General features: G+C 45.7%; 2 protein-coding genes across 2 annotated transcripts in view; one reads left to right on the plus strand and one right to left on the minus strand.

Annotated features, from left to right (window-relative positions):
* Positions 1-22270, minus strand: part of mus101 (mutagen-sensitive 101) — a 38854-nt gene extending 16584 nt beyond the window's left edge. The window contains exons 1-15 of the mRNA XM_034985122.2: positions 22035-22270; positions 20892-21043; positions 20175-20301; positions 19269-19376; positions 18773-18910; positions 16762-16883; positions 15719-15894; positions 12664-12761; positions 11980-12099; positions 11538-11765; positions 4157-4349; positions 3565-3693; positions 2106-2281; positions 1253-1425; positions 624-823 (exon numbers count right to left, since the gene is read on the minus strand). Coding sequence (XP_034841013.1) covers positions 624-823; positions 1253-1425; positions 2106-2281; positions 3565-3693; positions 4157-4349; positions 11538-11765; positions 11980-12099; positions 12664-12761; positions 15719-15894; positions 16762-16883; positions 18773-18910; positions 19269-19376; positions 20175-20301; positions 20892-21043; positions 22035-22124 — 2230 coding nt within the window. The 5' untranslated portion in view covers positions 22125-22270. The remainder of the gene's footprint in view (positions 1-623; positions 824-1252; positions 1426-2105; positions 2282-3564; positions 3694-4156; positions 4350-11537; positions 11766-11979; positions 12100-12663; positions 12762-15718; positions 15895-16761; positions 16884-18772; positions 18911-19268; positions 19377-20174; positions 20302-20891; positions 21044-22034) is intronic.
* A 398-nt stretch (positions 22271-22668) lies between these two features.
* LOC117996968 (pre-rRNA-processing protein TSR2 homolog) lies at positions 22669-25226 on the plus strand. Its single transcript, XM_034985121.2, has 4 exons — positions 22669-22914; positions 23093-23228; positions 23948-24084; positions 25032-25226. Exons 1-4 carry the CDS (start codon positions 22810-22812, stop codon positions 25221-25223), a joined length of 570 nt encoding a protein of 189 aa, XP_034841012.1. The 5' UTR covers positions 22669-22809; the 3' UTR covers positions 25224-25226.
* The last annotated feature ends 1140 nt before the right edge of the window (positions 25227-26366 follow it).

Below are 26366 nucleotides of genomic sequence, written 5' to 3' on the forward strand. Positions count from 1 at the left end.
CGACTTTTTGTTTATTTATACACTTTAGACAAGTCATGTATTTTTGGATGAGTAAGAAAGAACCAAGAGCATTCAAAAGTATATGTCGGCAGGCCCGTATTTTAATTGTAAACACTTTGCTCATCGACCGATTACATCATCCTTCCCACCGTCTTACCACTATAAAATCGGACGCGCTGTGCGTAACGGGGAATTATTCGTGTGGCTCTTGCCGGAGGCACTTCTCAGTAGACACTGTGTGTGTGTGTGTGTGTCGTACTGTGGGTTTTATAATGTTACCTGTGTGGTTCCTGTTGTTTGAGGTTGTAGTACTAGGTTGTGGTGTGCTAGGTTACTGGTTGGTCTGGGACCGGTATGGGGTTGGAGGAGCCGGTGTAGGTAGGGACCTAGGTAGGGTTAGTTAGGGTTGTTCTAGTCATAGGAGACGTTGTTGTCATGACTTATAAATGAGGGTAGTTTGAGTTGTCGCTCGTAGTGCGAGAATATTTTTAGTGCGTCCACAAAGGCTCGGTTAATCTAGTATGTTGTAATGCTGAGTTATCTCTGTTAATCATCCCTATCAAGGCAGGCCTATCCCGACATATACTTGTCCGTGTGGGACATGACTGTATACTATGTCTCACCTCGAGTGTCCCCCACAAGGTAATCACTCTCGCTGAGCCTGGTTCCAGTTCTAGCGCACTCCAACAACCAATGGGCGGTCACAGCCGGCAGGGACCACTTGACGGCGCCTTGGTATTTGTCCCCCGTCGGGGTCGGACATATGAGATGAGTTGATGCCAAAGCGTTTGCGGTGTTGCGTCGACAGAAACGAACTTGAGTTCTGGAAAAAAAACCTCTAAAAATCTGGGGCATTTGCAGCAGTCGTCCCAAGTGAATTGTAATATTTTGCGTTCTCAAAAGAGCAAATCTGAGTTTCTTGCTGAAATTGAGTAGAATCTGCTATGCGAGAAAACCCACATGCAAATCGTGGAACCAACTTTTTTAGCGGTATTCCCATTGAATTTCGACATGGGGTGAATTACTCTTTGCTGTAATCCAGTGGCTGCGTTATTTCTGATTAATTAAAAAGGGTCAGGGCCCCTTTGAGCTCAGCCAGCTCGTCCAGAAAAGCCCTTTCAAAGCCGCTGTACGTGCTGAGACTGGCCACGACGCCTTTTAGAGGCCCGGACTCGTCCCATTGTGGCAACTTCACGGGACGATGGTAGAACTGGATCGGTAGTAACTCTAGTATATAACAAGTTTTACTTACACAGCTCCTAATAACTTAGCGAGCTCGTCCAGGAAAGCCCTTTCATAGCCGCTGTACGTGCTGAGACTGGCCACGACACCTTTCAAAGGCCCGGGCTCGTCCCATTGCGGTAGTTTGACGGGACGATGGTAGTACTGGATTGGTAGTAACTCTTGTTGCGAGAGACAGTCTTTCTGTGAGAAAATGAACGGCAGTCTGTTATAACCAGAACCTACAGTTTTACCAATTGTATAACTTACACTGATGTACCTGCGCAGAAATCATATTTTTTAATGGCGCGAAAATATCTCAACCAATCATAGAGGCGCCGTTACCTACGCGCCATAATTTGTGCGCGCGAAGTATGAGCGAGATAGCACGAGTCTGTTGTTCTTGTGTTTAAAATCTTAACGTCAAGGAATAAGGTCTGTATTTCATTGGTGTATATTCAGAGAATCCAGACCCGTGAAGCAGGCCTAACTGTACTTTAATGGGAAAAAATATTTTAAAGCATTATTTTTCATTATTTTGCTTACAAAACAGTGCTATAATGTATTTTTTTTATATACTAAATACTAGCTTATGCTCGCGACCACATCCGCGTGGACTACGCAAATTTCAAACCCCTATTTCACTCCCTTAGGGGTTGTATTTTCAAAAGTCCTTTCTTAGCGGATGCTTACGTCATAATTGATATATGCATGGCAAATTTCAGCCCGATCCATGTGTTGATAGATCAGTCAGTCAGTCAGTCAGTCACCTTTTCCTTTTATATATTTAGTTGTACGTGAATAAAATTTGTCAATAAGTGACACATTTTAATTTCAAATCAGGATTTTAAGATATGCGTAGATAAATAAATTTAAAAACTCACGATCCAAAAGACGGTAATGTGCTCTATATGCGACGACGTAGCGTCCCAATCTAATGGCACTAGAACGTAGTCTCCACCCGCTCCGGAAGCCACTAAGAGGCCGCCAGCGGCCGCCATTTCTGCTCCAATTTCAGAGATTGCTTCCTCGTCTAGTCCGTTCACTTCGATCTTTATACCTTAAACCAAAGATTTTATAAAACTCCAGGTAAGCAAAGTTCATACATCAAAATATAAAAGGAAAAGGTGACTGACTGACTGACTGACTAATCTTTCAACGCACAGCTCAAACTACTGGACGGATCGGGCTGAAATTTGGCATGCAGATAGCTATTATGACGTAGGCATCCGCTAAGAAAGCATTTTCGAAAATTCAACCCTTGAGGGGATAATATAGGGGTTTGAAATTAGTGTAGTCCACGCGGAAGAAGTCGCGAGCATAAGCTAGTTCGTAATTAAAAGTGAAGAGAAATTCGTACGCTTGTATGTGACACGGTTCATACATGCACGATTTTACTATCTACTCAGCATTATCAAAATTTAATTTTCTTCCAAAAGGATTTCTCCAGCTAAGTTGTTTCATCAACAAAAAGGCCACTGCCTACGCGGCATTGACTCCGTGTAGGCAGTGGCCTATTTACGCAACGTTCGTTGACATCTAGCGTCAATCAGATATTTTATTTGCAATATATCGTGAACTTTTACAAAATATAGGATTTTTTTGGCGATTTTTTGCGGTATCATATCAGTAACTAGCTTATGCCCGCGACTTCGTCCGCGTGGCCTAAACAAATTTCAAACCCCTATTTTACCTCCTTAGGGGTTGAATTTTTAAAATCATTTCTTAGCGATGTCTACGTCATAATAGCTATCTGCATTCCAAATTCCAGCCCAATCCGTCCAGTAGTCTGAGCTGTGCATTGATAGATCAGTCAGTCAGTCACCTTCCAGTTTCTTTTATGTTTAGATCATCAGTACTATCATCTGTCTTCGTTATGCCAACGTTCTGGTTACACCCTGTAGAATTCAGAATTCTGAAGAACTAGAAGTTATCTCTTCTAACAGTTACAATTGGGTATTTGACTTTAATTTTTTTATAACTTTATTATAAACTAGAATTAAAATAATGACGTAAACTAAAAAAAACTAATTAAATCGATCAAATAACAAAAAAGTTCTAAGCATTTAAATATTTCTGTTTATACTGAGATAGCGATATAGCATTTTGACGTCACACCTTACTAACGCCATAGTAGCTTCGTGCGGGTTCATACAAATTTTCGTTTGCAAGAAAGGGATAGAAGACCCTCCCGCTCCAAAATTAAAATGCGTGAAACTTTGTAAATCTTTCTCGGATTTTAATATTTTTTTCAGCGAACGTCATTATTTTTATCCTAGTTTATAATAAAGTAATAATATTTATCAAATTCTAAAGTAGGAAAATACCCAATTTGGCATTTACCTCTAAATATCTGTTCGACTTCTTCAGTGGGTTCATCCGTGATGTCCTCGGTGATGTTGGGTTGTTCTGGTGCCAGCTCAGGAGGCTCAACAGGTTCCGGGGTCTTTTCCTGCGGTTCCAGAACTATTTCTAGAAAAAATAAAAACATCATTTGTTATCAAACTATATAAAAGAAAAAGGTGACCAACTGACTGACTGGTCTATCAACGCACAGCTCCACTCCAAAATTAAAATGCCTGTAACTTTGTAAATCTTTGTTGGATTGTAATATTTTTTTCAGCGTACGTCATTATTTTTGTCCTAATCTAAATAGGTATATAAAAGGAAAAGGTGACTGACTGACTGACTGACTGATCTATCAACGCACAGCTCGAACTGCTGGACGGATCGGGCTGAAATTTGGCATGCAGATAGCTATTATGATGTAGGCATCCGCTAAGAAAGGATTTTTGAAAATTCAACCCCTAAAGGGGTAAAATAGAGGTTTGAAATTTGTGTAGTCCACGCGGACGAAGTCGCGAGCATAAGCTAGTTTATAATAAAGTAATAATATTTATCAAATACAAAAGTAGGAAAATACCCAATTACTTACGACTTAAATACTGGTTGACAATGTCATCCTGTTGTTCTTGCGGCTCCGCAACTTCCGGCGTAGGGGGCGGCAAGTCGAGCGGCTTGTGCCTCAGTAGTTGTAGGTTCCGCTTGCTCATAGGGGACGCCGGTTCGGGTCTCGGCTTGCGAGCGCTTGACTTCACAGGTGTTGTCACTTTGTTCTCGATTAGGTACTGTAAACAATAGAGTATTTTACACCAAGTTGTACCCGCTAGTGCGTGCGTGACGCGCTCGTGTGGACAGTCGTACCTGTTCACACAACACTCACCTCTGCCTCGTCTAGCGCCCGTCCCGCTCGCACGCTGCGCAGTAACCAGAGCGGACTCAGTATAGGTACAGTGGGCAGCGCAGCGAGCGCCGCGCCCGCAGCCGCAGTAGTACCCGCTAGTGCGTGCGTGACGCGCTCGTGTGGACAGTCGTACCTGTTCACACAACACTCACCTCTGCCTCGTCTAGCGCCCGTCCCGCTCGCACGCTGCGCAGTAACCAGAGCGGACTCAGTATAGGTACAGTGGGCAGCGCAGCGAGCGCCGCGCCCGCAGCCGCAGTAGTACCCGCTAGTGCGTGCGTGACGCGCTCGTGTGGACAGTCGTACCTGTTCACACAACACTCACCTCTGCCTCGTCTAGCGCCCGTCCCGCTCGCACGCTGCGCAGTAACCAGAGCGGACTCAGTATAGGTACAGTGGGCAGCGCAGCGAGCGCCGCGCCCGCAGCCGCAGTAGTACCCGCTAGTGCGTGCGTGACGCGCTCGTGTGGACAGTCGTACCTGTTCACACAACACTCACCTCTGCCTCGTCTAGCGCCCGTCCCGCTCGCACGCTGCGCAGTAACCAGAGCGGACTCAGTATAGGTACAGTGGGCAGCGCAGCGAGCGCCGCGCCCGCAGCCGCAGTAGTACCCGCTAGTGCGTGCGTGACGCGCTCGTGTGGACAGTCGTACCTGTTCACACAACACTCACCTCTGCCTCGTCTAGCGCCCGTCCCGCTCGCACGCTGCGCAGTAACCAGAGCGGACTCAGTATAGGTACAGTGGGCAGCGCAGCGAGCGCCGCGCCCGCAGCCGCAGTAGTACCCGCTAGTGCGTGCGTGACGCGCTCGTGTGGACAGTCGTACCTGTTCACACAACACTCACCTCTGCCTCGTCTAGCGCCCGTCCCGCTCGCACGCTGCGCAGTAACCAGAGCGGACTCAGTATAGGTACAGTGGGCAGCGCAGCGAGCGCCGCGCCCGCAGCCGCAGTAGTACCCGCTAGTGCGTGCGTGACGCGCTCGTGTGGACAGTCGTACCTGTTCACACAACACTCACCTCTGCCTCGTCTAGCGCCCGTCCCGCTCGCACGCTGCGCAGTAACCAGAGCGGACTCAGTATAGGTACAGTGGGCAGCGCAGCGAGCGCCGCGCCCGCAGCCGCAGTAGTACCCGCTAGTGCGTGCGTGACGCGCTCGTGTGGACAGTCGTACCTGTTCACACAACACTCACCTCTGCCTCGTCTAGCGCCCGTCCCGCTCGCACGCTGCGCAGTAACCAGAGCGGACTCAGTATAGGTACAGTGGGCAGCGCAGCGAGCGCCGCGCCCGCAGCCGCAGTAGTACCCGCTAGTGCGTGCGTGACGCGCTCGTGTGGACAGTCGTACCTGTTCACACAACACTCACCTCTGCCTCGTCTAGCGCCCGTCCCGCTCGCACGCTGCGCAGTAACCAGAGCGGACTCAGTATAGGTACAGTGGGCAGCGCAGCGAGCGCCGCGCCCGCAGCCGCAGTAGTACCCGCTAGTGCGTGCGTGACGCGCTCGTGTGGACAGTCGTACCTGTTCACACAACACTCACCTCTGCCTCGTCTAGCGCCCGTCCCGCTCGCACGCTGCGCAGTAACCAGAGCGGACTCAGTATAGGTACAGTGGGCAGCGCAGCGAGCGCCGCGCCCGCAGCCGCAGTAGTACCCGCTAGTGCGTGCGTGACGCGCTCGTGTGGACAGTCGTACCTGTTCACACAACACTCACCTCTGCCTCGTCTAGCGCCCGTCCCGCTCGCACGCTGCGCAGTAACCAGAGCGGACTCAGTATAGGTACAGTGGGCAGCGCAGCGAGCGCCGCGCCCGCAGCCGCAGTAGTACCCGCTAGTGCGTGCGTGACGCGCTCGTGTGGACAGTCGTACCTGTTCACACAACACTCACCTCTGCCTCGTCTAGCGCCCGTCCCGCTCGCACGCTGCGCAGTAACCAGAGCGGACTCAGTATAGGTACAGTGGGCAGCGCAGCGAGCGCCGCGCCCGCAGCCGCAGTAGTACCCGCTAGTGCGTGCGTGACGCGCTCGTGTGGACAGTCGTACCTGTTCACACAACACTCACCTCTGCCTCGTCTAGCGCCCGTCCCGCTCGCACGCTGCGCAGTAACCAGAGCGGACTCAGTATAGGTACAGTGGGCAGCGCAGCGAGCGCCGCGCCCGCAGCCGCAGTAGTACCCGCTAGTGCGTGCGTGACGCGCTCGTGTGGACAGTCGTACCTGTTCACACAACACTCACCTCTGCCTCGTCTAGCGCCCGTCCCGCTCGCACGCTGCGCAGTAACCAGAGCGGACTCAGTATAGGTACAGTGGGCAGCGCAGCGAGCGCCGCGCCCGCAGCCGCAGTAGTACCCGCTAGTGCGTGCGTGACGCGCTCGTGTGGACAGTCGTACCTGTTCACACAACACTCACCTCTGCCTCGTCTAGCGCCCGTCCCGCTCGCACGCTGCGCAGTAACCAGAGCGGACTCAGTATAGGTACAGTGGGCAGCGCAGCGAGCGCCGCGCCCGCAGCCGCAGTAGTACCCGCTAGTGCGTGCGTGACGCGCTCGTGTGGACAGTCGTACCTGTTCACACAACACTCACCTCTGCCTCGTCTAGCGCCCGTCCCGCTCGCACGCTGCGCAGTAACCAGAGCGGACTCAGTATAGGTACAGTGGGCAGCGCAGCGAGCGCCGCGCCCGCAGCCGCAGTAGTACCCGCTAGTGCGTGCGTGACGCGCTCGTGTGGACAGTCGTACCTGTTCACACAACACTCACCTCTGCCTCGTCTAGCGCCCGTCCCGCTCGCACGCTGCGCAGTAACCAGAGCGGACTCAGTATAGGTACAGTGGGCAGCGCAGCGAGCGCCGCGCCCGCAGCCGCAGTAGTACCCGCTAGTGCGTGCGTGACGCGCTCGTGTGGACAGTCGTACCTGTTCACACAACACTCACCTCTGCCTCGTCTAGCGCCCGTCCCGCTCGCACGCTGCGCAGTAACCAGAGCGGACTCAGTATAGGTACAGTGGGCAGCGCAGCGAGCGCCGCGCCCGCAGCCGCAGTAGTACCCGCTAGTGCGTGCGTGACGCGCTCGTGTGGACAGTCGTACCTGTTCACACAACACTCACCTCTGCCTCGTCTAGCGCCCGTCCCGCTCGCACGCTGCGCAGTAACCAGAGCGGACTCAGTATAGGTACAGTGGGCAGCGCAGCGAGCGCCGCGCCCGCAGCCGCAGTAGTACCCGCTAGTGCGTGCGTGACGCGCTCGTGTGGACAGTCGTACCTGTTCACACAACACTCACCTCTGCCTCGTCTAGCGCCCGTCCCGCTCGCACGCTGCGCAGTAACCAGAGCGGACTCAGTATAGGTACAGTGGGCAGCGCAGCGAGCGCCGCGCCCGCAGCCGCAGTAGTACCCGCTAGTGCGTGCGTGACGCGCTCGTGTGGACAGTCGTACCTGTTCACACAACACTCACCTCTGCCTCGTCTAGCGCCCGTCCCGCTCGCACGCTGCGCAGTAACCAGAGCGGACTCAGTATAGGTACAGTGGGCAGCGCAGCGAGCGCCGCGCCCGCAGCCGCAGTAGTACCCGCTAGTGCGTGCGTGACGCGCTCGTGTGGACAGTCGTACCTGTTCACACAACACTCACCTCTGCCTCGTCTAGCGCCCGTCCCGCTCGCACGCTGCGCAGTAACCAGAGCGGACTCAGTATAGGTACAGTGGGCAGCGCAGCGAGCGCCGCGCCCGCAGCCGCAGTAGTACCCGCTAGTGCGTGCGTGACGCGCTCGTGTGGACAGTCGTACCTGTTCACACAACACTCACCTCTGCCTCGTCTAGCGCCCGTCCCGCTCGCACGCTGCGCAGTAACCAGAGCGGACTCAGTATAGGTACAGTGGGCAGCGCAGCGAGCGCCGCGCCCGCAGCCGCAGTAGTACCCGCTAGTGCGTGCGTGACGCGCTCGTGTGGACAGTCGTACCTGTTCACACAACACTCACCTCTGCCTCGTCTAGCGCCCGTCCCGCTCGCACGCTGCGCAGTAACCAGAGCGGACTCAGTATAGGTACAGTGGGCAGCGCAGCGAGCGCCGCGCCCGCAGCCGCAGTAGTACCCGCTAGTGCGTGCGTGACGCGCTCGTGTGGACAGTCGTACCTGTTCACACAACACTCACCTCTGCCTCGTCTAGCGCCCGTCCCGCTCGCACGCTGCGCAGTAACCAGAGCGGACTCAGTATAGGTACAGTGGGCAGCGCAGCGAGCGCCGCGCCCGCAGCCGCAGTAGTACCCGCTAGTGCGTGCGTGACGCGCTCGTGTGGACAGTCGTACCTGTTCACACAACACTCACCTCTGCCTCGTCTAGCGCCCGTCCCGCTCGCACGCTGCGCAGTAACCAGAGCGGACTCAGTATAGGTACAGTGGGCAGCGCAGCGAGCGCCGCGCCCGCAGCCGCAGTAGTACCCGCTAGTGCGTGCGTGACGCGCTCGTGTGGACAGTCGTACCTGTTCACACAACACTCACCTCTGCCTCGTCTAGCGCCCGTCCCGCTCGCACGCTGCGCAGTAACCAGAGCGGACTCAGTATAGGTACAGTGGGCAGCGCAGCGAGCGCCGCGCCCGCAGCCGCAGTAGTACCCGCTAGTGCGTGCGTGACGCGCTCGTGTGGACAGTCGTACCTGTTCACACAACACTCACCTCTGCCTCGTCTAGCGCCCGTCCCGCTCGCACGCTGCGCAGTAACCAGAGCGGACTCAGTATAGGTACAGTGGGCAGCGCAGCGAGCGCCGCGCCCGCAGCCGCAGTAGTACCCGCTAGTGCGTGCGTGACGCGCTCGTGTGGACAGTCGTACCTGTTCACACAACACTCACCTCTGCCTCGTCTAGCGCCCGTCCCGCTCGCACGCTGCGCAGTAACCAGAGCGGACTCAGTATAGGTACAGTGGGCAGCGCAGCGAGCGCCGCGCCCGCAGCCGCAGTAGTACCCGCTAGTGCGTGCGTGACGCGCTCGTGTGGACAGTCGTACCTGTTCACACAACACTCACCTCTGCCTCGTCTAGCGCCCGTCCCGCTCGCACGCTGCGCAGTAACCAGAGCGGACTCAGTATAGGTACAGTGGGCAGCGCAGCGAGCGCCGCGCCCGCAGCCGCAGTAGTACCCGCTAGTGCGTGCGTGACGCGCTCGTGTGGACAGTCGTACCTGTTCACACAACACTCACCTCTGCCTCGTCTAGCGCCCGTCCCGCTCGCACGCTGCGCAGTAACCAGAGCGGACTCAGTATAGGTACAGTGGGCAGCGCAGCGAGCGCCGCGCCCGCAGCCGCAGTAGTACCCGCTAGTGCGTGCGTGACGCGCTCGTGTGGACAGTCGTACCTGTTCACACAACACTCACCTCTGCCTCGTCTAGCGCCCGTCCCGCTCGCACGCTGCGCAGTAACCAGAGCGGACTCAGTATAGGTACAGTGGGCAGCGCAGCGAGCGCCGCGCCCGCAGCCGCAGTAGTACCCGCTAGTGCGTGCGTGACGCGCTCGTGTGGACAGTCGTACCTGTTCACACAACACTCACCTCTGCCTCGTCTAGCGCCCGTCCCGCTCGCACGCTGCGCAGTAACCAGAGCGGACTCAGTATAGGTACAGTGGGCAGCGCAGCGAGCGCCGCGCCCGCAGCCGCAGTAGTACCCGCTAGTGCGTGCGTGACGCGCTCGTGTGGACAGTCGTACCTGTTCACACAACACTCACCTCTGCCTCGTCTAGCGCCCGTCCCGCTCGCACGCTGCGCAGTAACCAGAGCGGACTCAGTATAGGTACAGTGGGCAGCGCAGCGAGCGCCGCGCCCGCAGCCGCAGTAGTACCCGCTAGTGCGTGCGTGACGCGCTCGTGTGGACAGTCGTACCTGTTCACACAACACTCACCTCTGCCTCGTCTAGCGCCCGTCCCGCTCGCACGCTGCGCAGTAACCAGAGCGGACTCAGTATAGGTACAGTGGGCAGCGCAGCGAGCGCCGCGCCCGCAGCCGCAGTAGTACCCGCTAGTGCGTGCGTGACGCGCTCGTGTGGACAGTCGTACCTGTTCACACAACACTCACCTCTGCCTCGTCTAGCGCCCGTCCCGCTCGCACGCTGCGCAGTAACCAGAGCGGACTCAGTATAGGTACAGTGGGCAGCGCAGCGAGCGCCGCGCCCGCAGCCGCAGTAGTACCCGCTAGTGCGTGCGTGACGCGCTCGTGTGGACAGTCGTACCTGTTCACACAACACTCACCTCTGCCTCGTCTAGCGCCCGTCCCGCTCGCACGCTGCGCAGTAACCAGAGCGGACTCAGTATAGGTACAGTGGGCAGCGCAGCGAGCGCCGCGCCCGCAGCCGCAGTAGTACCCGCTAGTGCGTGCGTGACGCGCTCGTGTGGACAGTCGTACCTGTTCACACAACACTCACCTCTGCCTCGTCTAGCGCCCGTCCCGCTCGCACGCTGCGCAGTAACCAGAGCGGACTCAGTATAGGTACAGTGGGCAGCGCAGCGAGCGCCGCGCCCGCAGCCGCAGTAGTACCCGCTAGTGCGTGCGTGACGCGCTCGTGTGGACAGTCGTACCTGTTCACACAACACTCACCTCTGCCTCGTCTAGCGCCCGTCCCGCTCGCACGCTGCGCAGTAACCAGAGCGGACTCAGTATAGGTACAGTGGGCAGCGCAGCGAGCGCCGCGCCCGCAGCCGCAGTAGTACCCGCTAGTGCGTGCGTGACGCGCTCGTGTGGACAGTCGTACCTGTTCACACAACACTCACCTCTGCCTCGTCTAGCGCCCGTCCCGCTCGCACGCTGCGCAGTAACCAGAGCGGACTCAGTATAGGTACAGTGGGCAGCGCAGCGAGCGCCGCGCCCGCAGCCGCAGTAGTACCCGCTAGTGCGTGCGTGACGCGCTCGTGTGGACAGTCGTACCTGTTCACACAACACTCACCTCTGCCTCGTCTAGCGCCCGTCCCGCTCGCACGCTGCGCAGTAACCAGAGCGGACTCAGTATAGGTACAGTGGGCAGCGCAGCGAGCGCCGCGCCCGCAGCCGCAGTAGTACCCGCTAGTGCGTGCGTGACGCGCTCGTGTGGACAGTCGTACCTGTTCACACAACACTCACCTCTGCCTCGTCTAGCGCCCGTCCCGCTCGCACGCTGCGCAGTAACCAGAGCGGACTCAGTATAGGTACAGTGGGCAGCGCAGCGAGCGCCGCGCCCGCAGCCGCAGTAGTACCCGCTAGTGCGTGCGTGACGCGCTCGTGTGGACAGTCGTACCGCACGCCGCCGCAGCGGGAGACGCAAGCCGCAGCACGCTCCCGACATATACCTTCCAGACCTGTTATCCAGATCTAGAACAAATTGGACTTTATTAAAAATATTATTATACAAATACATAACTATTGAGTAAGTACATAATAATAGTTATACTCTGTATTTTTTTAGTGTTTGTGGTTATTGAAGTCGGTTTTTAGGTAAGTGTTTGATATTGTTCAAATAAAATTAACAAAATTTAAAAAAAACAACGGATAATGAAAGTAATAATAGGTAAACTATAAGTATTACACAAAATCCATCAAAAATAGGTCCAGCCTCCTTGATGCAACTCATGTCAAACTTTTCGAACTCGGACACAATTTCCTTGTCGATCGATGTCTCATGCGATTTCTTGCCTTCTTGAGATAACTGCAAGAGAAATTTAATACTTCAGTAATCTTCACACATAGCCTAGTGGTTAGGACGTCCGCCGTCTAATTGGAGGTCGGGGGCTCGATCCCAGGCACGCACCTCTAACTTTTCGGAGTTATGTGCGTTTTAAGTATTTATAATATTACTTGCTTAAACGTTGAAGGAAAACATTGTGAGGAAACCTGCATGCCTGAGTTCTCCATAAATGTTCTTAAAGGTATGTGAAGTCTACCAATCCGCACATGGCCAGCGTGGTAGACTATGGCCAAACCTTCTCACTCTGAGAGGAGACCCGTTCTCTGTAGTGAGCCGGCGATGGGTTGATCATTTCGAAGGTTACCAGGTTCGAAGGTTGTATGAAAGTCCTATGTTTTCAAAACTGTTTCTTAGCTGACACCTACTTCTAAGAAAGAACCTACCTTCCAAATTTCAAGTTTGTGGGCTTTATAGTTCCTGAAATTTTGTGATTAGTCTGTCAGTCAGTCAGTGAGTGAGTGAATGAGTGATATTTCACTTTTTTATATAAAGAAGATAGATGATAGATAAAAAAACAATACAAGCCTTCATTCTTCCTGATATCGCTGACATATCGACGGATTTACTTTCGTCCACGAAATTGCTCGCAAGCCGGACATTCGTTATGCGTGAAAAGTTCAGACCTACAAATAAAATATAAATGTCATGAAATTATGGTAAATGTATTCACTTTTCACTTCACTTTCACTTTTAGTTCACTTCTTTGTTCACTCTTCGTTCACTTTTGTCGAACAGTAAACTCACGCCTCTGGCGACTGTATCCACTACCCAAAAAGGCATGCTACACATGCTTTGTCGTATTCTAGTGCCACTTTGTATATTTCGTCATTCATGTATCACTCATTCATCATTGTATCAGTATTCACATTGTGTTCACTCTCATACTTTTAGTTCACTCTTTTAGTTCATTTCCTTCAATTTTTTTTTTATTTTTTTATGGAACACAAACAGCTTTTACATTTTTACTTAGCTACTTATTTCTAGTTTGTACATATGCCTATTAAGTGTTCACTCATTCACATTATATCTATTGAATTTTGTGCGGGAGTTAGTTAGGTTAGTAGTTACATTAAATTAAATTATAATGAGTTAGTTTGTTATGAAGTGGTTACAAACAAAGTATATAATTCTAATCATGCTAAACCTACATATAATTATTTAAACTTTTTTATTTCAGCTAAAAATTTACCAAATTTGTGTTGAAAATGATCTAATTGTACATATTTCTGATTATATATATCGCATGTCCTCACTAAAAATCTATTATGGCCATAGTTTGTGTTAATACGTGGAAGAATAAAGGTTTTTACATTCCGTCTGGACAATCGCGGTACAGAGTACATTATTTTACTTAGTAAATAAGGGGTGTCAATAAGACCATTTACAATTTTATACAAGAAGATTTGATCCTTGTGTTCCCTCCTGAGCTCTAAAGAGATGAATTCAGTGATACTAAAGGACTTAAATCTCTTACTTAAACATTTTAAAAATTTACGTTGAATGGATTCTAGCATATTGACATAAACAGCGTACTGTGGATTCCATGCAGTAGAAGCATGCTCTAAATGAGATCTTACAAATGAATTAAAAAGCAAGACGAGGGTATTTGTTCACATTAACTTACTCATATTCGGCAGTAGATAATTGTCGAGCGGTATATTCACGCCTCTGGCAGCTGAATACACTACCCAAGAAAGTAAAACGCATGCTTTTCCGTATGTTAGTACCGCTTTGTATACTTCCTCAATCATACTCCACTAATACATCATTGTATTAAAATAATGTCACTTGAAAACCGACGCTGGGTATCCGATCAGGTACTTCTGTTCAAAATTTTAAACTATGAAATTGACTGCCCAAACATTTTACGCAAAATAATTTTTTCTGTGCCTCGTAAAAATTCGCGATTTTCTACGTACAAGCCTTATATTATAAGGGGATGCAGAACAAACTTAGGAGAAAACAATGTATTGATTAGAATATGTCGCGAACATAATAATCTTTTTAAAACTGCGAAAAATATGATAATAGATCCTCATTCACTCTCCTTGCAGCAGTACAAAAAAATGCTGCATCAGTATATTGATGCAGCATTATAAACTCGTATGCTTCTTCGTAATTTTTCTTATTTTTCTTGTTTTACGTAATATTTAGTATTTAATATTTAGTACTATTGTAAAATGCAGTGTTTTTATTTTTTATTTTTTCATATTTGTATTTTTAGCTTTAAGTTAACTGGTAATCCCGCACTTGCAAACTTTTAAAATGCATGCCGGTTTGCCAGTAATTGGGTGTACACTCTAAATTTTTTCTCTGTGAACTGTAATTGTTATTTTATAATATGTGTACTATCTGTTGGCAAACCAATAAAATAAAATAAAATAAAATAAAGTATCTGTATTGCCTCAACGTTCACTCGGCATTCACTTTTCATTCACTTTTAAGTTCACTTTTTGTTCGCTTTATGCATTCATCTGCGAGATATAAAAGAATTAACTCACTCATATCAGGCAGACGATGCTTGGCCAGCGACAACGATGTTGAAGCGCCAGCAACTCTATACTTGGCGAACGGTAAACTTACACGCCCATGGCGACTGAATCTATTACCCAAGAAGGTAAGACGCATGCTTTATCGTATTCTAGTACCGCTTCATATATTTCCTCATTCATGCACCACTCATTTATCATTGTATCTGTATTCATTAATGTTTACTCAACATTCACTTAGCGTTTTCACTCTACTTTCACTTTTGGCTCACTCTTCGTTCATTTATTAATCTTTGTACACTTTTCATTCACTTTTAAGTTCACTTTTTGTTCGCTTTATGCATTCATCTGCGAGATATAAAAGAATTAACTCACTCATATCAGGCAGACGATGCTTGGCCAGCGACAACGATGTTGAAGCGCCAGCAACTCTATACTTGGCGAACGGTAAACTTACACGCCCATGGCGACTGAATCTATTACCCAAGAAGGTAAGACGCATGCTTTATCGTATTCTAGTACCGCCTTATATATTTCTTCATTCATGCACCACTCATTTATCATTGTATCTGTATTCATTAATGTTTACTCAACATTCACTTAGCGTTTTCACTCTAATTTCACTTTTGGCTCACTCTTCGTTCATTTATTAATCTTTGTACACTTTTCATTCACTTTTAAGTTCACTTTTTGTTCGCTTTATGCATTCATCTGCGAGATATAAAAGAATTAACTCACTCATATCAGGCAGACGATGCTTGGCCAGCGACAACGATGTTGAAGCGCCAGCAACTCTATACTTGGCGAACGGTAAACTTACACGCCCATGGCGACTGAATCTATTACCCAAGAAGGTAAGACGCATGTTTTATCGTATTCTAGTACCGCTTCATATATTTCCTCATTCATGCACCACTCATTTATCATTGTATCTGTATTCATTAATGTTTACTCAACATTCACTTAGCGTTTTCACTCTAATTTCACTTTTGGCTCACTCTTCGTTCATTTATTAATCTTTGTACACTTTTCATTCACTTTTGGTTCACTTTTTGCTCACTCATCTAAAAGATATAAAAGAATTAACTCACTCATATCAGGTAGACGATGCTCGGCGAGCGGCGACGACGTGGAGGCGCCAGCAACTCTATACTTGGCGAACGGTAAACTCACGCCCATGGCGGCAGAATCCGTTACCCAAGAAGGTAAAACGCATGCTTTGCCGTATTCTAATGCCGCGTTGTATTTTTCACTGCCCAGTCCCTCTCTATGGGCAAAAATACAATTTACTGGTACTGATTCTGATAGCAACTAAATTTTAGTTTTTGATAAATATATATAGTTTTTTTTCCCAACACCTTTAGGGCGTTTGTGCACTCATTCGTATTCGATTCATATTCGTTTTCGTAAAAATAAGATTCGAAGTTGCCGTCATAAAAAATGTACATACCTATTATGTTTGTACTGATTCGTATTTTGCTTTGTTTCGTATTTTCGATCCGTATGAATAAGAACCAAATTAGTGCACAAGCTTAGGTACATTTTGTATGACGGCCACTACGAATGTGTATTATTACGAAAACGAATACGAATCGAATACGAATGAGTGCACTTATTAAAATCGTTAAAAAAATTGTTATAGATAAGAAATTAATGATAAAGACTGAACAAAATGCAAGACTATTAATTTAAGTTAAAGTTATTATAAAACTTGGTCTTGTGTTACCTCCCATACAAGGATTTGCCCGTAATGACCGCGCTGGGCAGGCGTGTTGGTCAACGCAGGGCTAGAATGGTCGCACAGGTGTCGCTGCTGCCCCGACACCGGCCTGTGACATTTATCTAGTCTAGCCAGTTGGAATGGTTATACCATCATTTCTGTCGGTTGCCAGAACCTCGTCAGTAGTCCAGCAGGGGGCACTGTGGGCAGGTGAGGTGGAATGGCGACCTCGCACCAAAAGACGCAGCGTTGGAAGACCCCTCCACCAGGTGGACGGACGACATCAGACGAGTCGCAGGAAGCCGCTGGATTCAGGCGGCGCAAGACCGTGACGTGTGGAAGTCCCTACAAGAGACCTATGTCCAGCAGTGGACGTCTATCGCTTGATGATGATAATGATATTATATGACTTACTTGGTCAACACCACAACATCTGTCCCTTCACTTTGGAAAGCCCCGGTGAATGTTCCGCCATTTTCATTTACAAGCTTCATCACCTTAAGCTTTTCCTTCTTCGATAGTCCTGTCGTTGTCACCTGATAATAATATTTAATATAAGTCCCGCAAATTGCTATTGCGCTGGAACCATATCTCATCAACATCGAAATGACGTCTTTTTGACGTCAGTCGAAATAATAATATACCATCAGCTTGAAACTTCAGTCTAGTGCTGACGTCACTATAATGGCAGCCACGCGCATTAGCATTTTGCGGGACTTACATCATATTATGTTTGAGACTAGCTTATGCCCGCGACTTCGTCCGCGTGGACTACACAAATTTCAAACCCCTATTTTACCCCCTTAGGGGTTGAATTTTCAAAACCCTTTCTTAGCAGATGTCTACGTCATAATAGCTGTCTGCATGCCATTATTAAAAAAAAAAAATAGTACGAACTATGTGCCCTGCCCATTGCCACTTCAGCTTCGCAACCCGCTGAGCTATGTCAGTTACTCTAGTTCTCCTACAGATCTCCTCATTTTTGATTTAATCACGTAGAGAAACTCCGCACATAGCTCTCTCCATCATCCGCTGAGTGACTCTGAGCTTTCTTATGAGGCCCATAGTTAGTGACCATGTCTCGGATCCATATGTCATCACTGGCAACACGCACTGTTCGAAGTTGTAACAAATAGTCACACCGATTCCGTTGTCTTTCTCTAAACTAAATTTAGAGTATCTGCATCCTTTTCTTTTTAACAATGCTAAAAATGGACAGAACATGAACTTTACATTTAAACACTCAAAATTTTAGTGCACGCTACAAATTTAAACAGTAGGCTCGCGACTGTGCGCTAAAATCACGGGTTTTACCATATAAAAATTACATTTAAAACTGTCAAACTGCGTGTTAGCGCACTTATAATAATTAATTATCTCTGACAGAGGTCACGTGATGTGTTGCATCACCATCTCGAATCGATTGGTATAAAAAAATTTACAAAAAAAATAAAAACCGACTTCGATACACAAACACTAAAAATTGAAAAATAATTTAATTTATTACCGAATACAAGAAGAATGATAATGAAAGATGTATACAAGAATTAATATAGTTCCATAATAATACTTTTTGGTGCCGGTGCCAATTAGGTTTAGCTGCGCGAATCGTCTAGACTTCATATTTTTATGAGACTCCACAATGGCACCTCATTGGCACCGACCCCAAAAAATATTATTATGGAACTATATTAATTCTTGTATACATAATATATTCGGTAATAAATTAAATTATTTTTCAATTTTTAGTGTTTGTGTATCGAAGTCGGTTTTTATTTTTTTTGTAAAAAAATTTTATTTCACAATTTTTAGTGGTCCCATGGAATTATGCTATGACTGGTTAAAAATCTACTGTTTACTAAGCTATTACACTGATCGCGAGAAATTTACTCTTATCCGTTGAGGAGTTCCAGTATCTATCTTCGAAGATGTTCATCAGATCTTCACCAAATTTAAATGGGACCAACTTTGAAGTATACCCTTTCAAACAAAAAAAGAATTTTCAAAATCGGTCCAGGCGTCTTCGAGTAATCGGGGAACATACATAAAAAATAAAAAATAAAAAAATAAAAAAAAAAGATTCCGACGAATTGAGAAATTCCTCCTTTTTTTGAAGTCGGTTAAAAAGCAAATGTTTGATGATTCTTAAGGCAGTCTGTGTTCGACCACAGACTCATTCGACTATTAAATGCTTTTGTATTTAGGTCGCATTTCTGATTGAGTAGTTTAAATAGCAATTGTGCCCTAATCAAGTTAATATTGCAGTAAGGTTATTATGAAAGGCAAAACTCTCGATATACCGCTTTGTGTCGTGGTTAATATTTAACTTCACTTCTGGTATGTTTATATGCGTCTGTCCTTTTCATAATACATTAGTAAGAAGAGGATGCGAATACTCTAAAATTAGGTTGTGCTCAGAATGTACCTGTAAATTAGCAAACGTAGGGAGTTTGTACTCCTTGAAGTCAGAGGATGATCCGTTGACGTTGAGCCGCAGGGAGGCCTCCCACACTGCGTCTACAAAGGACTCGCTCATCACTGGTATGTTTCTCTCAACGGCTTTCTGCGAATGTAACATAACAAAACAAATATACAGCACGCGGCCGAAAGTAATGTACATCGACCTTTAGAAGGAGATAGCAAATTTGTAGTGTTGTCCCTGTCCTTGAGACCCACAAAACCTCATATATGTATGATTGACAGAGACAACGCTCTTCAAAGCCGGAATGTCATTCTAAAGGCTGATGTACATTACTTTCTGCGGCGTACTGTAAGTAACGGTATTGTTTTTTTTTTTAATCGATATAGCGAGCAAACGAGCAGGCGGGTCACTTGAATTATCGTGCACAATGACAAAAAAATAGGACTGTAGTACGGAACCCTCAGTGCGCGAGCCTGACTCGCACTTTTTTTACACTTACAATATACTTATCAGAAAGCACAGTATTGGAAATTAGATGTGTGGTATCCTCAGCTAGAACTGTAAGGTATTGTCCTCCCATCCAGTGCACCTTCTTTTTAACATCTTCCTGAAATCATACACATCGATACTAATATTATAAATGCGAAAGTGTGTCTGTCTGTCTGCTAGCTTTTCACGGCCCATCCGTTCAACGGATTTAGATGAAATTGCCAAATTTCAGCCCAATCCGTCCAGTAGTTTCAGCTGTGCGTTGATAGATCAGTCAGTCAGTCAGTCACCTTTTCCTTTTACATATTAACTAGCTTATGCCCGCGACTTCGTCCGCGTGGACTTCACAAATTTTAAACCCCTATTTTACAACCTCTGGGTTGATCTTTAACTATGAGCTTTTAACATATGAGCTTAATAAAATATGTCATACTGCTAATTGCAAAAATATTAACTACATAACTTTATAGACACTTCAAAACTGACTGACTTTCATACAAACTTCAAACCCCTATTTTACCCCTTCAGGGGTTGCATTTTGTAGAATCCTTTCTTAGCGGACGCCTACGTTATAACAGCTATCTGCATACCGAATTTCAGCATGATCCGTCCAGTAGTTTGAGCTGTGCGTTGATAGATCAGTCAGTCACTCTGACTCAGTCAGTCACCTTTGCCTTTTATATATATAGAAGACTAGCTTATGCTCGCGACTTCGTCCGCGTGGACTATGCAAATTTCAAACCCATTTCATCCCCTTAAGGGTAGAATATTCAAAAATCCTTTCTTAGCGGATGCCTATGTCATAATAGAAATCTGCATACCAAATTTCAGCCCGATCCGTCCAGTAGTTTGAGCTGTGCGTTGATAGATCAGTCAGTCAGTCAGTCACCCTTTCCTTTTATATATTAAAGATTACCTTTTGCTGCTTAGTCATACCGCTAGCAGTGATGACTAGGCCCCTCATAGCAACCGTGAACACAGGTCCAGGAGGGATGGCTGTTCCTTCCATTAGACAGCATGAGAGACATCTGGGCCCAACTAGCCTGTAAAATGCATTTTTTTTAAAGATCAAAATGGTGAGCAAACATACAGGTGGGTCACCTGTTAAGCGACCGCCGCCCAAGATAATTTGCAGTACCAGAGGAACCACCAATGCATTGCCGGCCTTTCATGAATTTGTTAGTCCACCCCTTGAATAACCCCATGTTGTAATCTTATGGGAACACCGCTGAAGGCAGTTGATTCCACAGTTTTTTTAAAGAATATTAGCCATGTTAATTATGACTAATGTTCCCCTTTCCCTTCCAACTAAGCGAAAAACTTGTGCTAGGAGTAGGCCGACGGGTGGGGTTTGAACCGGCAACCTTTCAGAATTCAGTCTGCTCCTTAACCATTGAGCTATTGAGGCTAAATTAGATCAATAAATTAGTATCCATATGACAAGAAATTGAGACTAGAAATACATACAGAAATTGTCCATTGACAAATCTTAGTCTTTCTTGATTTGAGTAACACTTTGTTCATGTGTTCGTTCAGCACTTACACTATGTATACTATCACTTATTACTTTATACTAACTCAATAGGTTTGGTCTTCTCACTGTCTCCATTACGTCAAAAGGATAAATACTTACAAGCATTTTGTAGTCTTCAATTTCTCATAGAAGTCACCGTCAAACTCAGCCAAAACAAGGACATCCTTCTTGGTAAGTCCATCAAACTGATTCCACTTGGCCTGATGGACCCATTGTGCTTTGAGCCCACCTCCGCTATGCTGTTCACAGGCCTGAAATTGTAAAAACCGGCCAAGTGCGAGTCAGGCTCGCGCTCAGAGGGTTCCATAGTAAATTCGTATTTTTTCAACATTTTGCTATGATTCATAAAAATAAATAAAAATCTGTTTATGAATGCACAGGTGAAGCCCTTTTTTAAATGATTCCCCATTTGATATAGTTATCTTACTTTGATAATTGAAAATGTTAATGATTATTTCATGACCACAATTTAATTTTTTTCGTGTAACCACAAATTCACGGTTTTCAGATTTTTCCCCCAATGTCTGCTATAAGACCTACCTACCTGCCAAATTTCATGAATCTAGGTCAACGGGAAGTACCCTGTAGGTTTCTTGACAGACAGACAGACAACAAAGTGATCCTAAAAGGGTTCTGTTTTTCCTTTTGAGGCCCTAACCCTAAAAACTGGTCTACACTTGGTTCTTTAAGAAACTGTAACTTTATAGAATACAATATGATGAAAATTCTTTTATGTATTTATTATGTAGTGATCAATCATATTGACTTCAAAAGTGCTTCTTTATGTATCATCACCAGTTGTTATTTTTAAGCTGACACTCCGAGATCAACTGGAGGAATCCTTTGGGCAAGACCTAAGTACTTCGTTCATTCTTGAACTCTGAAGACCCCATTCCAACTATCCAAGCTCACTTCAAGAGCATAGTAGGCCTTAGGATCTGCAGTTACACGGCCTAAGCAAACTTTTATTATAGTTTATACAATACCAGCTGAGGCCCGCGACTTCGTACGCATGGATTTAGGTTTTTTAAAATCCCGTGGAAACTCTTTGATTTTCCGGGATAAAAAGTAGCCTATGTCACTCTCCAGGTTTTCATCTATACCCAAGCAAAAACTCATGTTAATCCGTTGTACCGTTGCGACGTGATTGAAGGACAAACCAACAAACCTATAAACCAACAAACAAACGCACTTTCGCATTTATAATAAGGGTACTGATAGTGATAATATTAGAATACTTACGGTAAAAGCCAGCTGCATCTCATCAGAACATTCATTTTCGCTACTGCAATCCGGAGGTATGATAAAAGTTACATTTATGTCTTCATTCATGTTAAAGCTTGGCCTTAGTGTACTTAATTAGCACAACTTTATACAAAATATAAATACTTAAAAGTATTCCTTTTAATTTTTAAAATAAAACATTGGTAAAATGCAGAAAATTACAAATGATCACAATCACAATCGGCGCGCGATTTGTTTTCTTTTCTTATATCAATGACCAAAGTGACATTATATTTTTTCACTAGTATACATATTAATCTATGGTTACAGCTCTGGGTTCTACTTAGCCCATTTGAGACTGGTAGTGTGGTAGTTTAACTAGTGCCTCAGAATAGGTACATAATAGCACAGCTGTACAGAATTTAATCTGCAAAACACCTGCAAAATCATTTAAATTAAAGCATAGGTAAATAGCAAATCTGGTAACGACACGATCCTACCGCTATATATTTAGACTAGGTATAGAGAATAGGCTATATACACCTACATCCAATATTCAATAAATAATAATCCGAACTCCGATTATAAAAATCGATTTTTCACATCACTAGGGAATGACATGTTTCTGACCTTTCTGACATTCTGACGTTAATAAATAATCAATTTTGAGGCTATGATTTGAGGTTATGGCATGTTTGTACCAAAATATCTTGCAAATTTCCCATATAAATATGTGATGAAGACGTTCGATGGATCGATAGCTTTGTTCTGGAAGAGAATTATATGAGCAACCATGTTATACGACGATTTCAAACCTATAGTTGACCTAGTTTTTAACAACTGGACAGCCCTACAGCTGGCTGTGGAACATGGGATGGGTGCTCCAGGCGGCGAAAAAGTATGTATAAGCTTATTTATGTAAACTTTTTATGATATTTAAGGATACCTGGTTTGACGTGGACTTAGCAACTACCAGTTGTGCAAACATCTAGCTTGCATCCAATGGTTTTGCACTTGTCCTACTAGTGCGTGAGATCCCTTAAGTGTTTGAAAAACAACAAATTCTATTGTTACAGACTGCACAACTGATGTCAGTATATGTAGCGAGATATTGTGTGGAAAATGTAGCAGACCAAAATGATTTGACGGAAATGTTAGAGGACTTGATGGATGAAGAATTTGAGACTGTGTGCCATGACAATTCACCTCAAGGTATTCATCAGTTTCATGGTCATAGTAATAGTAGTACATAATCATATTTTATCTAAATATATAAAAGGAAAAGGTGTCTGACTGACTGATCTATGAACGCACAGCTCAAATTACTGGACAGATCAGGCTGAAATTTGGCATGCAGATAGCTATTATAATGTAGGCATCCGCTATGAAAAGATTTTTAAAATTCAACCCCTATAAAGGGGGGAAATAGAAGTTTGTAACTTGTGCAGTCCATGCGGGCAAAGTCGCAAGCATATGCTAGTTTATAAATATAAATGTACTTCCATTAATCACAACAGTTTTTTTTTTTTTTTAATAATGACATATTGTTACAGTAATAAATTTTCTTAAAAATATAAAATTAAATTAAGTAAATAAATGTTATTAAACAATTTAGGTACGGAACCCTAAATAGGAGATACCGGTTGTGAGTTAGCTGATTAGTATGATCTATCCACGATGAGTGATATTAAGAAGAATACCAATTAAATTTTTTGTGCAAATAAGATAGTGAACTACATATGCACAAAACCCGCTTTTCTTCATACATTCGATTATCCGGATTTTCAATTATCCAAATCCCTAATTACAACAATTAGTCCGGTTAATCGAGTTTCCACTGTACATCTCAAAACTAATACTTCTGTGAAAATAAGAAAATTAACTATTTAAATAAATACTAGTGTATTTAACTTTGAATAAATTGTTTACAGAAGTTGCAACACTACTTATATTCTACCTTGGCTTGCTGAAGGAAGGCAGACACGAGGAGCTGAGAAATCATATAGAAGCAATGCCCAAATGCCAAAAATGGCTTAGTGAGCCCATACACAGCTCAGTACCACCTCAAGTGAGTAAAATGTTTGACTACTACTAATTGACCATCATCATCATCATCATCAACCGATAGACGTCCACTGCTGGACGTAGGTCTCTGGGACGTTAGGGACTACTGGTAGGGACGTTCACGCCACGGTCTTGCGCCGCCTGGATCCAGCGGCTCCCTGCAACTTGTCTGATGTTGTCCGTCCACCTAGTGGAGGTCTTCCAACGCTGCATCTTTCGGTGCAAGGTCGCCATTCCAGCACCTTGACCATACTAATATTATAAATGCGAAAGTGGGTCTGTCTGTCTGTCTCCTAGCTTTTCACGGCCCAACCGTTCAACCGATTTTGATGAAATTTGGTACAGAGTTAGCTTACATGTGCAGCATGGACATAGGCTACTTTTTAACCCAGAAATCAAAGAGTTCCCACAGGATTCTTACAAGCGCATCCGTTTAACTGATTCCCGTTATGAACCTATTGTTTAAATTTGTAGAGTAAATTTAGAGTCTTTCATTTAAAATTCATCTTCTGTCCTTTTTTTCAATATTTAAAAGAAAAGGATGGACATACTCTAAATTTAGTTTGTAGAAAACATCAGATTCAACACCAATATATTTGACTACATTATGGTTAAAATCAGTACTCTTATTATAAATGTGAAAGTGTGTTTGTTTGTTGGTTTGTCGGTTTGTCCGTCAATCACGTCGCAAAGGTGCAACAGATTGACGTGATTTTTTGCATGGGTATAGATAAAGACCTGGAGAGTGACATAGACTATTTTTTATTCCAGAAAATCAAAGAGTTCCCACAGGATTTTTAAAAAACCTAATTCCACGCGGACGAAGTCGCGGGCTAGTTTTACTATAAATCTCACTGACAAGTCACAACATATAACTCTTTATTAATTGTCTTTTAATATTATGTAATGACTTGTGCATGAAATAATTAAATGAATTTACATATATTACAGTGCCATGGCAACCCAGACGACGACACGACAAGTAGCAGTGGAGAACAAAGCGATATTGAGGAAGAAGTTGAAGAAGGAAATAGTCAAGCAAACGGTGAAGTGGCTGCTTCAATGGAGAATAATGAACCAGAACCCATGGATGAAGATGTGGAACCAGGATGGACGGTTGTTAGAACACGTAGGCGGAAATAGAATCACTCTAATCTTACTATTGACTTTTGTAAGTCATACTCATTTTGACTTGAGTATAATGTAAGAAGAGTTTGTAACTGATACAAAGTCAAGGTCAAAGTCAAAAAAGTTTATTCAAAATAGGTAATAAATTACAACTTAAATAAAACTTTAAAAAAAAAAAATTAAAACTTTTTGGTAGTCGGTTGTTGCATTTGTAAGATGATGAAATAGTGGTGATAGTTCTTACGCGAAATTAAAACTAAAGCTACAAGGGTTCCAAACGCGCCCAGGTCAGAGAGGATCTCACAACAAATCGACGATCGACGTGATTTTTTGCATGGGTAATGGGTGTAAGTAAAGACCTGGAGAGTGACAAAGGCTACTTTTCATCCCGGAAAATCAAGAGTTCCCCAGGATTTAAAAAAAGATGAAAATCCGCGCGTATGAAGTAGCGGGCATCAGCTAGTAAGCTATATTTTATTTTAAAAAATTAGAGAAGTCTGCGAAAATTGCAAGTATGTTACCCGTGCGAAGCCAGGGCGGCTCGCTAGTAGGAAATAATCAGCAGAGATAATTATAATATATTAATATCTTTATATTTCTGGTGGGAGGCTTGGCCGTGGCTAGTTACCACCCTACCGGCAAAGCAGTGCCGCCAAGCGATTTAGCGTTCCGGTACGATGCCGTGTAGAAACCTAAGGGGTATGGGTCTAATAAAAACTGCCATACCCCTTCCAGGTTAGCCCGCTATCATCTTAGACTGCATCATTACTTACCATCAGGTGAGATTGCAGTCAAGGGCTAATTTGTATCTGAATTTTAAAAAAAAATGTACTTTTCCATTCACATTAAGTTTCTACTAGAGCTCACGAAAATTTTACTTTATTTGCACAGTAGTGGAGTATAGGTATTGTACGAGTGATGTTATTGTCTAGTTTAGACAAAATTGCCTAGTTAGGCACAATACTGGCACCGATTCCGTTGTCTTTCTCTAAACTATATTTAGAGTATCAGAACATGAACTTTACATTTAAAGACTCTAAATTTTAGTGCACGCTACAAATTACAGTAGGCTCGCGACTGTGCGCTAAAATCACGGGTTTTACCATCTAAAAATTAAATTTAAAACTGTCAAACTGCATCTGTCCTTTTCATATTACA

Source organism: Maniola hyperantus, chromosome 4 (assembly GCF_902806685.2).
Source record: "Maniola hyperantus chromosome 4, iAphHyp1.2, whole genome shotgun sequence".
In the NCBI taxonomy this organism is placed as follows: domain Eukaryota; kingdom Metazoa; phylum Arthropoda; class Insecta; order Lepidoptera; family Nymphalidae; genus Maniola; species Maniola hyperantus.

What these genes read in the sequence shown, in the direction of transcription:
- LOC117996968 (XM_034985121.2), top strand. Translation starts at nt 22,810, where the DNA reads ATGTTATACGACGATTTCAAACCTATAGTTGACCTAGTTTTTAACAAC. An exon ending in GTGCTCCAGGCGGCGAAAAA is followed by an intron (nt 22,915 to 23,092) that starts GTATGTATAAGC and finishes CTATTGTTACAG; the next exon opens with ACTGCACAACTGATGTCAGT. An exon ending in CCATGACAATTCACCTCAAG is followed by an intron (nt 23,229 to 23,947) that starts GTATTCATCAGT and finishes AATTGTTTACAG; the next exon opens with AAGTTGCAACACTACTTATA.